Source organism: Pseudorasbora parva, chromosome 7 (genome assembly GCF_024679245.1).
Source record: "Pseudorasbora parva isolate DD20220531a chromosome 7, ASM2467924v1, whole genome shotgun sequence".
NCBI classification, from domain to species: domain Eukaryota; kingdom Metazoa; phylum Chordata; class Actinopteri; order Cypriniformes; family Gobionidae; genus Pseudorasbora; species Pseudorasbora parva.
Genome location: NC_090178.1, coordinates 18,253,220 through 18,268,540, shown reverse-complemented (window position 1 = coordinate 18,268,540; position 15,321 = coordinate 18,253,220). Strand labels below are relative to the sequence as shown.

The following is a 15,321-nucleotide window of genomic DNA, read 5'->3' as shown; positions in this document are numbered from 1 at the left end:
AATTGTTTTACCGTTTTAAAGACTGGTGTTTGCTTAAATTTCATCGTGTAAATAAATGTATTGGGATAGCTATAGTTAATGAGGATTGAGCGAGGATGACTGCGGAATGAAGCCCGGGTAGTTTCTTTTCTTAATAAGGATACAAAGCCTATCGTTGCACAATTATTTCTTTAAATCTGCCAGTGTAGGGAAAAGTGAAACAAATATTTTCTTATGCACGTGACGTGATAGCTACATGTAGAAGTCCTGTTTTGAAATAATGCTGGGTTTACTGTTCTTATCTCTTTTACGAATATCACAATAAAAATAAATAAATAAATAAATAAAAAAATTATACATGAAAATTAAATATTATGCTATTTGAAATTCCTATCTGTATGATTCCGCTAATGCAAAAAAGCCTGCGTATCAATGAAACTTAATCAAATGGATACTCAATTTCTCCACGACAATTTTACAGCAGTCGAAATCATTTTTTTTGCGTTGAAAAGAAATAGATTATAATCTCGCAGAATTAAGACCAGAATTACGAGTTTGTTACAAACGACAACAATGAAATATCCAATTTAGAGGTCCTTTGACAATTTATTTATTTTTACTCTGGTCAAGTATTTCAACAGTGTCGTTTATTATTAAATAGCCTAGTAGGCCAAAAATATTGAAATGGTAGGCTATACATGCATAAATACACGACATACAGAGATAAATATGATTTGCAAGCATTAAACACCTATAGCCCTATATAAACACATCTGATTCACTAAATATTTTGTAGGCTTATATTTTGCCTAGTAAAAAAACAAAACAAAACAAAAAACATCTGCAAACTCTAAACTGGGAAAATTGTCAGCACATGCCCTCTACTGGTGAAGAATTTAACTACTTGTGTGGTATCTTTCTGTGTCCAGCAGATCGTCTCATCCAAAGTAAGAGATGTTGGTATATGTAGGCTATATATACACAGGAAAATAGCTTTATTTGTCATACACTTTCACTATTGGACTAGTCGAAAACACAAAATTCTACTAATCTTCTTCTACCAGTCATACAATATGCCACAACATAAAATTTTAAGGGGAAAATTGACTGTACAATACAAATTCTTGTGATATCAGACATTTTAATAACTCTTATTTACAATACAATATATGATCTTCAATAAATGAAGCCTGCATGTGAAAAACACCACATAAACTGTCAGGCAAACTGTCGAGGTGTAAGTAACAAGGCCAGTGCTATAAGCAAGTCACAAACAAGGTCAAACAATGTCAGATTAGTGGCAGCAGTCAGTCACCATGCTCAGACCAGAATGATGTTTGAGAAAAAGAAAAATGATGTGATGCGGAAAATACAGAGCGAAGACTTTACATCATGTGCTTTAACAGAACTAGAAACATAAGGTAAAAGCATTGTCCTGTCCATGCAGGATCTCTATTGCTGCACTGGAATCACTGGAAAAGCCAACAACACAACAATTTGTGTCTTGTTTTTATTGTATTGAATATTATTATTGAAATGCTTGGTCTCAATAAGCTATGTTGACACTGAAACACTAATATTGATAAGTATTTGAACACATCAGTTGGTATTTTGCCTTTGGGTGGCTTGCTTACTAGAGATTAGAGAGAGAGAGAGAGAGAGAGAGAGAGAGAGAGAGAGAGAGAGAGAGAGAGAGAGAGAGAGAGAGAGAGAGAGAGAGAGAGAGAGAGAGAGAGAGAGAGAGAGAGAGAGAGATGGGGTGAGTTTCCAGCCATTGCTGCCAGGCATGCTTTAGGTCAGACGCGGTCCCTGTCTGTCTCTGGTCTGGTCAGAGAATTGATTCCACTCTGGGAGCTGGATCCCTGCATCTCTGCTTGTCTGGTCAGTGACCTCAGTCTTTACAGCTGCCAGCCACTTCATTATGATGTCCAGTTTACATACCAGACAATCCCAAATGCCCTTAAAGGATTTCTGTACAAGAGCAACCTTTTGTCACGAGCAATATTGATTTTGCTTGTATGTAGCAATGATAATGTATTGCACTCACACAAGATAATTGAACGCATGCTCACGTGCCTTAATACATTCTGTGCAGTGCAAAGCAATCTTTATATACTAAAAACATTCCTGATATGCCAAATTTCCCTTAATATAAACCTGTTGATAATACAATTAAACATTAGACAATAAAATAAAACATTTTCAAAATGTCACATACATACCAAGATTAAAGTATGTAAACAGGGTCATATGATATAGTATAATGAGGTCTACTTTATGCCCTAAACTCAGTTATTATAATTATCATGATCATCATTATTCATTTTCTCCAGTGATGATACATTAATGCAATCTGCAAATGCCAAAACTTCCCCTTTTAATGAAAGGCAGGAATGGTACACAATTCAGAATAGAATTGTGAATGTCTTTCTCAGTATCAACTGCAGAATAACAATTCAAATTAGAATGTAAGCACATCTGCATTAAAAAATAAATAGAAAAGTAAAGTTTGTCAAAAAAACTTTGAATGTTGGCTTGTTAAAGCCTTTTAAACAGTTTAAAATAATTGGAAGGTTTATAGGCCAGATAGATAGATAGATAGATAGATAGATAGATAGATAGATAGATAGATAGATAGATAGATAGATAGATAGACAGACAGACAGACAGACAGACAGACAGACAGACAGACAGGTAGATAGATAGATAGATAGATAGATAGATAGATAGATAGATAGATAGATAGATAGATAGATAGATAGATAGATAGATAGATAGATAGATAGATAGATAGATATTGAATTACTAAAACTAAACAGTAGAGGGAGCTAAGACACCACACAAAATTATAAATAGAAGCACATTTACAACATAGTCCTATACTGTAAAAAGTGCAAGACATGCATACATGCACATATCAAACACCTCACTCCTCCTATATGAAATCCCTCCAGTCCCAACAATTAAAATTTAAGAAAAGAAAACAAATAAAAATCTTTCCCCAACGTGCTTTGCATAAGACCAACAAAGGGCTCATCTGTTTACAGTGTTGCTTGATTTTCAGTGTAAATTCAGCTCAAAAACTGGAGCGGGGGGCCTGGATCTCCCGTTCCACACTTGGTATGCTGGGTGTATCCCGACAGACCAGCCTGTGACGGAAGTGTCCGCTTAGCAGGATGTAGATGAAGGGGTTTATGCTGCTGGCGGCGTAGCTCAAGCACACGGACAGGTAGTAGCAGGTGTGGTATGCTAATGAGGGACGAGGGACACTCAGGTTAACCAGCTGCAAGATGTGGTACGGCCCAACACTGACCAGGAACACCGCTACCAGAACCAGGACCATTTTAGTGAGGCGGACCACACGCTCCCGAGGTAGGCTGGTGTTATACCTAAGAAGAAGCAGGGAATGCAAGTTTTGGTCATATACAGAATCTAGCCGAATCCTACATCTAAGTTTAGGGTTAATAATTGCAGTTGCAGAGGAATAGTTCACTGAAAAAAATGAAATTTCTGTCATCATTTACTCATCCCCATTGTCATACCAAACCTGTATGGCGTTCTTCCTCCACAAAAGGAGACTTTTTTGAAGAATGTTGGTAACAAATGTTTTTTTTCCCCATTGACTTCTATTGTAAAAAATAAAATAAAATACAGTTTTGTTAACAACATTCTTCAAATGAGCTCTTGGTCTGGAGGTAGCACGTTTAGCATAGCTGAGCATAGATAATTGAATCTTATTAGACCGTTAGCATCCCGCTCCAAAATGACCAAAGACTTTCAATTTTTTTCCTATTTAAAAGTTGACTCTTCTGTAGTATATCATCATGTAAGGCAGACTGAAAATGAAAAGTTGCTATTTTCTAGGCCAATATGGCTAGGTTCTCATTAGAGTAAGAGTGGCTTATACTCTCATTCCTGCGCAATAATCAAGGAAGTTTTTTGCCGTACCATGAGTGCGGCAGGCACAATGATTATATTACGCAGCGCCTAAATGTATATATATATATATATATATATATATATATATATATATATATATATATATATATTTAAATGTAGTATTCCTTTAACAATGCAAAATTTAAAGGAATTTTATGGTTTCACGCCAAGTTAAACTCTCAATCAACAGCATTCACATGTTAATGTAATTTTAGTTAAAGTCCTCATGAAATCAAAATTGACCCTATTTACTTTGTTAGCACATATTAAGGGTCTTAGGGTGAGCAATTAATCCGTGCAAGTTAATACACAGAAAAAAAAATGTTTGTATGGTAATCTTTAATCAAAATCTGAATAGTAATATCCAGTCTGGAAATGGCATTCCTTCTCAGCTGATGTCAGTTTGACGGCTTAGGTTTGAAAATGCATAACCACTCCCCTCCAACCGTTAGACTGCTATGAGCGCGAGATGGAGAGGGGGAGCACTGAACTAAAAAACCCTGCCCTCTATTTAATATTCTGTTTCACAATATGTCACAGTTCACTGGGAGATACAACTTGTATCTGTGACAACATAATGCCATACAACCTTACAATTTAACATACGCCTATGCCAAACAAAAATGTTAGTAAGCCTATGCCAAACAAAAATGCATTTTTGAGCAGTTTAAAATGAAAGCACCTTGCATTGGCATAACTTAAAATATGTCCATGCCGTTGTTTTGTCTCAAGATGCACACTAGTAATTTATTTTTAAGAGAAAATTATAAATCATGGTTTAGCCCAGGGTTTTTTTAAACTTTAAGATGCCAAGGACCCCAAATATGATGAAGCTTTTATGAGGGACCCCCTTCATAAAATCCATCTAAACATACACTTCTGGAAAGTATGTATGGCAAGAAAGGAGAGAAACATTTAGAAGTGAAACAGTTAGAACATTATCCATTTTTGCTTTGTCCTTTCATTCTCTGAATTTTTTCTGGGGACACCTTAGAACCTTCTGGAGGACCCCAGTTTGAAAACCCCCGGTTTAGCCCATAAAACTCTACATTATCAATCTAAAATGAAAACATTTCCATGAGTAGGATAATTCTCAAAAGGGGCATCGTATCTGACAACTTCATACAAGAAAAAGGGATTCATATTCATTTTGCAGAAGATATTCTCTTTATGGATGGTGAGTGATGATGGCCACTGAATAGCTTTACAAGCAATATCATTTGTAGCTTTGAGAGTTTTATATCACATACGGGCTGTAAACAATGTAAATTCACCTGTGAGCCTTTTTGTTCTTGCGATACATTCTCCAGGAGTAGCAGAGAATCAGAATGTAGCAGATGAGAATCAGAGGTAATGGCAGGAAGAAGGATGTCACAGTTTGGTAGAGCGTGTACCTATATGAGGAACATGAAGTCAGTCGCGTGAAAAAAGCTTTAAAGCATTTTCTGCTCTCTCTATACTTCACTTAGTTTAATTAAACAAGAAGGATGGATTCCTTGGATGGATTTCATCAGACTTCTGTAAATGCAATTTACTGTTGAAGTGGAAAATGTACTGACTGAAAAGACCGAAAAGGTTTTATTGTGCTGGTTTTAAGTACTATGATTCTATGTGTTCTATTCTGAATGACAGCTTCCACAGCAGATAACAGAAATAACTTCCTTAAAAAAAAGATGGATGTATTCTGAAAAACTATCTGCAGGCTTTATAGCAAAGTTCCCAAGCAGAATGCTGAAAATGGGACTCAATTGAAAACATAATTGTTCGTGTCCTATACTGTTCCATTCCTAGCACTTTTCAATGGAAGATTTTCTAACAATTGAGTGACAAAAGGACACAATTCAGAAGTCAAAGCAGAACTACGACAAAGATAAGGGGTGAGAGATGGAATAATCAGACATATGCAGAAGGCTACACAAGTACAAAAGCAGAACCAATTACCAGAGCACCTCTTTGGGAGAGACCAGGTTAAGGGAACAGCTTTCCAGCCCATCCCTGAAGCGGATCACTTTGGCGTGAACCCAGGCTGGCAGAACCATGATAAAGGAGGCCGCCCACACAAACAGGTTAATACGGATCGTTCTGGATCTGGTCCTGAGACTCAACAGCCGAAATGGATGCACAAGGGCCAGGTATCTGGAGCACATCAATTAATGAACATTTATGAATTAATACAGATTTTACCCCTCTTATCTGTATTTTCACATAAAAATGTGTCATTTTATAATTTCATCTGCTGGCTGACAACTATGAGAAGAAAAATGTTTACTTTAAAAAAAGGTTTCCCATTCACCATTACTCTGCTGGTTATGAAACGGTCTGACATTTATAATAAATGGCAGACAATCTTGTTGCTTAATGAATTATTTAATCATTTAATCTTCTCAAACCCAAAATAAATCTATTTAAAACAAAAGAGGAAACATAATCTACTGCTGCAGATGCTGCATTGGGGGAAATGAGAGTGTGCATGGACTGTCAGACTGAAGCTTCTTGTCGATGTCCAAATAACACATCCCTGGTCAAGTACATTTGTCCTCAATATCCATTATAAATCTGAGAGAATCTGAGAGAAAAAGAGTACATGTTCATATAACAAGAGAACATATACCATTGGGTAGGTTACTAAGGAAATGTAAAAGGTTACAGATTACCCTATTTAAACCTATTTAAAATTAAATAATAGTGTAATAGCGATTTCAGTTACTTTAATGTAACTGATTACATTTCATTACTTTTTGATTACTTTTCTAAATGTCTAACGAATGTTTTCAACAGTTTATCATTATCATTATCATTTTGTAACATAAAGTTATATTTAAAAACACAATTCTAGATCATTGGTGTAGTAAAAACATGTTTGAATTCTTACTAATAGCCTTGAAAAATAGTCAAAATCGACATATCTGTTTTATGTGTGTATGAAGGGAAAACATTATAATCTTTTACCATATAAGACATAATGTAGATTTTTTGCATTTGTATTTGTATTTATAATGTCCAATTTTTTTACAGACATTATTCAGATGTACACCCCTTCGTTACCATTTTCATAAGTAACTGCAATTTAATTACAGATTTTTCTCAGTAACTGTAACTGATTAGATACATTTCTTTTGAAATTAAATTACGTAACTCTGTAAATTACTAACCAACACTGATTATACTGTGTGCATATCGGCATATAATACGTGTGTCTTTCAAAAGGCTATAGTGTTTATAAACTGTTACTTTTGAAACAGTGAAACTCGAATGTTCTTTGCGACATTAATACATCTTAAGTTACAACTTCTTGTTGTCAATTGTTCATTTTGATATTTCGTTTTGGGTCAACCTGTTCTTAAATGTGATACACAAATGAAATTAATACTAATTTTACATGCCTGCTTTGTATTTGTGGCAAGAGTGGCCTCTAGTGGTGGTATTGCAGTATAGAAGCTCTAAATTAAACTAATGCACTTACCTTTAACATAGAAACATTGCTGTGCTACCAGACACAGTTAAAAAAAAACTGTATGCAATTCCAAATGGAGAAGCACAAAAAAATAATATACACTTATAACAATTCAGTGACTAACTTCAGTCATTAACTTCCTTAATAATCCAACATAGGCCTACAGAAAACAAAACCTTTTTACTCAAAAACACTTGAGATAAAGCCTTTATCTTAACAACTTCTCCTTGTGACAGACTGCCTCAGATTTAATTTCCCTCTTCTTCTCTTTTTCTTCTTTCGGCTTTTCCCTTCAGGGGTTGTCACAGCGAATAATTTGCCTCCATCTACTCCTATCCTCTGTATCCTCTTCTCTCAGACCGACTGCGTTCATGTCCTCCTTCACTACATCTATAAACCTCCTCTTTGGTCTTCCTCTTGACCTTGTCCTTTTACCAATATATTCACTCTCCCTCCTCTGAACATGGCAAAACCATCTCAACCTGTCCTCTCAAACTTTGTCTCCAAAACATCTCACATGTGCTGTCCCTCTGATGTATTCATTCCTGATCCTATCCATCCTCGTCACTCCCAAAGAGAACCTCAACATCTTCAGCTCTGCTACCTCTAGCTCTTCCTCCTGTCTTTTCCTCAGTGCAACTGTCTCCAAACCATACAACGTCGCTGGTCTCACTACTGTCCTGTTAATCAAATGTTGTGTAATTTCCCTCTTCTTCTAATAACCCATAACCTTAAATGGCAATTTTCAGAATGGCTATCAATAGCAAGCTAGCTTTGAAATACTGAGATTTCCATCCTCATTTCCATCTCTTCCAAATTACTTTAGTCATGGCGTGAACACTGCATAGCCTAAGCTTTTTTGGTGTATAGGAGAAACTGTAAGAGGCGGCTGCTGTTTCGATTGCGGTGCTTGTGATGACATGTCGTGTGCTGTCCACACACACACACACACACACACACACACACACACACACACACACACACACACACACACACACACACACACACACACACACACACACACACACACACACACACACACACACACACACACACACACACACACACACACACACGTAATGGATTTCATATTGTATAAACTGTACATCCTATCCCCCTACCCTGCCCCTAAATCTACCCATCACAGGAAACATTCTGCATTTTTTCTTTCTCAAAAAAAAGAAAAACTCCTTCTGTGTGATTTATAAGCAGTTTTCCTCATGGGGACCTAAAAATGTCCCCACAAGGACAAGGATTTCGGATATTGCCATCTTTGTGGGGACATTTTGTCCCCATAACGTAGGGATTACCAGGTCACGCACGCACGCACACACGCACGCACGCACGCACGCACGCACGCACGCACGCACGCACGCACGCACGCACGCACGCACGCACGCACGCACACACACACACACACACACACACACACACACACACACACACACACACACACACTTGTTTCACTATATTAGTGAGGACATTATAGACTTCCATTGATTTTATATCAGGTTAATGATATTTTCTATCCCCTAACCCAACCCCTATCCCTAAACCTACCCATCACAGAAACATGTGCAAAACAACAGATTTAAATAAAAACATGTTTTGGCCGATTTATAAGCCTTTTAAACTAGTGAGGACCAGTCCAATGTCGTCACTAGTGAGTCATTTTCAGTCAGCTGGTCCTGAGACTTACTAACCAGACTAACTCCACTAACACTCACCCGTCTCAGACCAGCACTGCTTCTCACACTAACTTCAGAACAAACCAAATTATCAAACAATTGAAGAATACATATCTGGAACACTGGGATCAGGAAACTAAAACACAAAGTAAATTACAATTCTATCGGACTCTAAAATCAAATTATGAATTGGAAAAATATCTCCAGAGTGTCAGACACAAAGCAGAGACGGATCCTGACCAAGCACAGGCTCAGTGAGCACAGTCTGGCCATCGAGATGGGCAGGCACAGAAAGAGCTGGTTACCTAGAGAGAAAAGGGTGTGTGTTCACTGTAGGACAGGAGAAATCAAGACAGAGACGCACTTTCTCCTTCACTGTCACAAATACATTTCTATAAGAGACCTCTACTTTAATAAATGTAATACATTAATAAATAACTTTACAGCCATGACTGAAATAGAACAAATAAATATAATACTAGGAGAAGGACAGACTGGCTGCGAGATACGTGTGTGCGTAATGCATCTGACCTCAGTGTGTCCCTACTGTCCACCACAGTGACCCCCAGTACGTGTGAGTGTGTATATATGTTAAAACACTGTGGTATCAAATGTTCTAAATTGTTACACCAGTTATTTAAGTTCAAGTTATGTTATACTGTGTTGTTTCATGCCAATAAAGCAATCTTGAATTAAATTGAATTGAATTGAATTGCGAGAGAGAGAGAGAGAGAGAGAGAGAGAGAGAGAGAGAGAGAGAGAGAGAGAGAGAGAGAGAATTATAAGGATTTAGAACAAAAATAGGGTTGTCCTTATAGATTTCCTGGATTGAATTGATGTCCCAGTCCATCCCTGGGTCTATGAATGCACTTTTGGCATCATGGTCGTGCATCGATGTAATTGAGAAAATAAAAGCATTTTGATTAAGATTAAAAAAAAATCTATTTAGATTTGAATGATACGATAAAATGTGTAGTGGAAGAAAAATGGTGTATTGTTTTATTTGACAAGAAAACAAAAAACAAAACAAAAAACATTTATTTTAATAAAGCTAGTTATCTGGAAATGTAATTATATCCTTTGAAGCATGACTTGAACCACAGGGCACCGTTATTTCACTGATCACGAACCTGTCAAGACTCATAGCTGTCATGACTGCAGCGCACGCCACCTGGTTGCAGTTATCAAGAGAGGTGATGATGGTGCAGAGGGTGCTCCCGAACACCCAGTGTCCCCCACGAGCCCACTGGTGAATAAGGAACGGCATGACGGTCACATGGACCAGGTCGGCCACAGCCAAGTTCCCCATATACACATCTGGTACTGTCTTTTTGGCAGACCTGCAAAAAGTGGTCCCTTGGTGAGATACTGCTAAAGAAACAACCAAATGTGAGAGAAACATGACAAGTTGCGAGCAGCAATAAACAGGATGAGGCACGGTGAGTGACAGGAGTCTGAGGTTTGACTGTTTCCTGAGGGAATATACATCCACCAAAACAGTGAAAATTCTCTGAGGCATTCCTCTGGCAGTAAAATAGCATAACCTGTGCATTTTATTGTTTTATTGCACACTTTCCAGCAAATCAAAATAGATTATTTAGACAGACCATAGTAATTTTTGTGAATTAAATCATGTAAAAATGTAATTGATCTTAGAGGAAAATAATTGTGGCAAATAAAATATTTCCTTAATCAGAGATTGTGCAAATGAAACAAATATAAAACAGAATGCTCTATCACTGCCATATAAAAATAACTGCATGGAAATTGAGCCGGATGTTAAATATAGGCTATAGTGGCAAATTCCAATTTAATGCTTATTTTAATAAAGCTAGATCCAATTATGCAAGCTATCAACTCCAATTACATCCTTTCACTGATTTCAAAAACATTCTTAAGCCTTCATAAACATGTTTTATGATTCAATATGACCACATTTTTTAATATCCTTTGGAATCTGGCATATTTCTTTACTACCTTGCAGGCGTTCGTCTATGTGAGAAAACCATATGCACCAACATTCAACGTACAGGTGTCTTATTGTAAAAAGGATGCCTGTAGAATGTCAGAGACGTGGCTATGTATTCCATAATAAATAAATTATATATCATGCCATGACGTAAATGTATTTATGTTAAATACATATAAACAAACGCAAACTCACTTAATTAAAAACAGAAGTAAAATAGTGAGGTTTTCCATCAGCCTGTAAACTCACCTTAAAATAGTCACCAACACAAGAACATTTCCAACAAGCCCGGTGGAACACAGAAATCCAATAAATGCAGGAAGGATTTTGGTTTCCGTGACATGAACAATATTATAATATTCATCGGCTGGATATCCTACTGCTGTCTCATTAGCACGCGTGCCGTTGTCTAATTTAAGTGTAAAGTTCCAAACAACAGGTTCCAGCTCCACCATGGCGTTCATCATTCGCGTTTCATTCTGATCGTCGAGAATGTGCTGAAATGCGGTAACATCACACAACATCACACGTAGTTTTATGTCCATGGAAGGTCCTCGTGGGCTTCAGCATCCTCATCAATGCGCACTGGTGTCTCTACTCGACCAGCGCGCGCACGCAGCCACCTTGTGTACAATCCATGACGCACTCCAACTTGATATTATTGAACGGTACCAAGGATTTTATTGCAGCACAGTTCGGGTTTTCTTCTACAGATAATACAGACATTACTTAACCAATTCAACTGGTAACTTTATTTAACTTTATTGATTATTTGTGTCTAATTATGGAAACAGCTATCTGATCATTTTCTGTAGGGATTTTTTCTTACCTAAGATAATCACGCTTTTGGAAGAGAGAGAGAGAAAAAAAAGATTTAATGATATTCCTTTGCATAGCATAGCTCTATTGCCATCATAAGCAAACTTTCTAGTTCCTATTTTAGGTCATTAATGAAAAGTAAACGGTGCTATCATGCAGTGTTCGCGTATTGTTACCTTGGTTACATATGGTTGCTAATTCATCACCAGCGCGCCATAAAAAGATAACAGTTCTCCTACAACATGAAGTGCATTTTTTACCATTTCAAAATGTTCTGTGAAAAATAAGAATTCTAGATTATTTAATGTAATAATTAAATAACTGATCTGCCTAATAGATCATGACATTACAGGCATAAGGCAAATCTTTGAGGATATTCAAAAATAAATCAAAAGCCTTAGAATCTTTGGAGGGCTGTAGACTTGTCCATTGGCAGTTTCTTTATTTAGCTTTCTTTAAACATTTATCTGCTTCTCAGGAAGCTTCTCATTAAACATGATCAACATGCAAATCCCACCGTGGGAATAACGTAAATGTGAAGCAACGGAATACAGCTGTGAATTATAATTAAATTATTATGCATCTGAAATCCACAAATTTCCAGGATACTCCCAAAGGAACAGCATGTTCCAGCAGCAACTATGTGCAGCACATATTGATTGCAATAATTGAGATATAGTTCCAGTGAAAGTGAGATGATGGGAATCTTTGGTGAATGTTTTCAAATGAACACACAATACCTTTTTTTTTTAATGGAATTTTGCATGGCTTTAAACATTTTTTTTTGTACAGTAAGTGGAGTGTTTACATTGATTACAGGAAAAGAATGAAACTTACACAATATTTGGAGAGGAAAGCCAGTTTTAATGCAGTCATATAATGGTTAGATAAGCAGGTACAGAAACTTCTGTTTGACCTTCCAACTAGAGCTAGAGACGGGGGAGGAGTGAGAGCTCTTCACTGTGCAGTAGATGGATCAGGTAGAAAACAAAATGTATTGTACTGTTTTTGCCGGACTTTATAGCTAATTTAACAAATGCTATCAAAGTATAATCTTAACAAAAAATAAATAAAGTCCACTAACTTTGTTATCATAACCCCCACCCCACCAAATTTAACACAAGACAGAAAAAAAATCAACATAAATACCTTCCCCCACACCTCTGCATATATAATAGGTAACACTACATACATACTGTACATCACATCAGCTTGTATGGTTACATTAATGCATCCGGTTCAAATGTAATCGACCTTGTTCCAAAATTTGTGATCCATAGTAAGGCTACAAATTAAGGGTGACCATAAACACTTAAGGCAACACTATGTTGTAACATTTGGCCCTTTAGCACTTAAAAAACAAAACTGCATGCATTTTGCAGAAGAACATTGTTTTGGTTGTGCTTTGGTTTTGTGTGACTGTGCGGATGAATATGGTTATATCTGATCATAGAACATTGACTACTAGGCTTAATGGAAAGGCTCTCAAGCTGACTAACTGAAGATGTTGCTGTAGCTATAACCATTAATAGACACAGTTCTTCCTTGAAAATAAAGCACAGCACTAAAACAAACACAAATATAGCGGCAAAGAAGACAAGACATGCCAAAATGGCTGGGAGTGTCAGACCAACTGAAACAATGAACAATTAAACATTTATTTTAAGATTTTAGGCAAAAAGGCTGAAAAATGCATTGCAGTCTATGGGAATTTTATGTTTTGTTCTATTATAGCACCATCAACAGGTGTGTCCTAAAAAAAAAAAATAGTCCTTGTGTGTGTAAATTTTGGTGAAAATATCTAATTTAATTTTGGAGTTATAGACATTTATATGAAAAAAAAACCATACAAAATGACTGACACCTGACTTTGATAGGATTTTACCTTTGATAGGATTTTCTACCCCTTACTATCAATATTTTGACATTATTAAGCTATCGACCTGTTTTCAAACTTCTGATAATGGTTTCGTCTTGATCGGACAAGCAGTTTCGAAGACATCAGCCAATGTTGTATTAGCGCTTAATTAGAACGCTGCACAAACCATATGTCAAGTCTGCTATCCTTGGACTCGACAAGGATTCAGGAGACAAAAAAGTCACTCCCATGAAATTAAAGGGGTACTTCAGCGCTGGGAAGATGAATCTGTATTTAAACTGGGTCATCAATGTAGTAGAAATGTGAAATTATTTTTGAATTTGGTGTCTTCTAGGCTGAGAAAAGACAGAAAATGTATTTTTGTCCCATGGGGGTGAAAGACTACAATTCCCAGAATGCTTCGCTGCCCTGTGAGGCCATTCCCAACGCCACCAACTTGATTACAGTGACTGAGTTAGAGAAGACACTACAATTAAAAACTGAACGTGTCTGTTCAATATAATGAGTGAGTCGCCGCGTGAGTATCACAGCACTGAGCACTAACTGCAGGAGTGATGAGAGCTGAGGTAATCGCGACTACACTCGCGGCATACATTCACAACGCGAGTTCAGTCTGGCGCGTTTCAGTTCATGCCTTTACAAGCTTAACTTTCATAGAAATGAATTTGAGAAGTTAAAAGACTTACATTGCACACCATAGCTCCGTTTAAATGATCCTGTAGCTGCCAGCTGAGCTTTCCCTGCAAGCTGAGTGTGATCTCCCATCCCCCATGCGCGGATTCAAAACATGCGGAAATGGCTCCCTCTGCTGGCTGTAGTCTTTAGCCTTTGGGCAAACATTCCTCCTATGATGCAAAAATCGTCAATTTGCATCATAGGAGGAATTTTTCCAGAAATAAAATGCATAAATCTCTTGTCTTAGGGAGATATGAGGGGGGAAAGCACAATAATTTGAATATACTCCAGGGTTTCTACTGATACAAAGCCATATGCTAATCGCTGAAGTAACCCTTTAAGTCAACCACACCAAAAGTTATAGCCGGGAGTGTCCATTATTTCCACTAGGTGGTACTGTTCCGATTTTTCTCAGGCTACTTCAGGGTATGGTGCTGATGACCAATATTGAGTTTCATAAAAATCCGTTTTGCATAAAAATACAGCATTTTATCACATAATTCAAAATGGCCGAAGCCAAAATGGCCAATATGGTAAAACTGGATATCAATTGACTTGGCATCATGTCCTAAATCTAAGGAGACCAGTTTTATGGTTTTTGCCCAAAAGATCAACCCATTCTCACTCCCAAGGCGTCAAAAACCGAAGCATGGTCAAGTGCCTTCTGCGTCACAATAAAGATGCTAAAGGTGCCCCAAGGCGTCATGTTTCGACGCGCTGGGTGTTCCATTAATTTCAGTGAGAAACCTTTGGCGTCATACACAGACGCACTGGGTATTAGTAATGTTATCGTCATGGTGAAATTGTATTAGTTTATAATTTTGCCATTATGACATGTTGGAGTGTGTTTTTCAATTTAATCAGAAAGCATAATTTTATTTACATTTATTTTATTTACGCTATTTAGACATGCTTAACA

The 15,321-nt window shown here is 37.0% G+C and overlaps 1 protein-coding gene across 1 annotated transcript; it reads right to left on the bottom strand.

Moving 5' to 3' along the window:
- Positions 1 to 1,035: 1,035 nt before the first annotated feature.
- mchr2a (melanin concentrating hormone receptor 2a) lies at positions 1,036 to 11,658 on the bottom strand. The gene is made up of 5 exons (XM_067449597.1): positions 11,279 to 11,658; positions 10,191 to 10,400; positions 5,860 to 6,054; positions 5,193 to 5,312; positions 1,036 to 3,368 (listed from the first exon to the last, which is right to left on the bottom strand). Exons 1-5 carry the CDS (start codon positions 11,572 to 11,574, stop codon positions 3,056 to 3,058), a joined length of 1,134 nt encoding a protein of 377 aa, XP_067305698.1. The 5' UTR covers positions 11,575 to 11,658; the 3' UTR covers positions 1,036 to 3,055.
- Positions 11,659 to 15,321: the final 3,663 nt, after the last annotated feature.

What these genes read in the sequence shown, in the direction of transcription:
- mchr2a (XM_067449597.1), bottom strand. Translation starts at nt 11,574, where the DNA reads ATGGACATAAAACTACGTGTGATGTTGTGTGATGTTACCGCATTTCAG. An exon ending in ACAGCTATGAGTCTTGACAG is followed by an intron (nt 6,055 to 10,190) that starts GTTCGTGATCAG and finishes GATGTGCTCCAG; the next exon opens with ATACCTGGCCCTTGTGCATC. An exon ending in AAGAACAAAAAGGCTCACAG is followed by an intron (nt 3,369 to 5,192) that starts GTGAATTTACAT and finishes GCTTCTTCTTAG; the next exon opens with GTATAACACCAGCCTACCTC.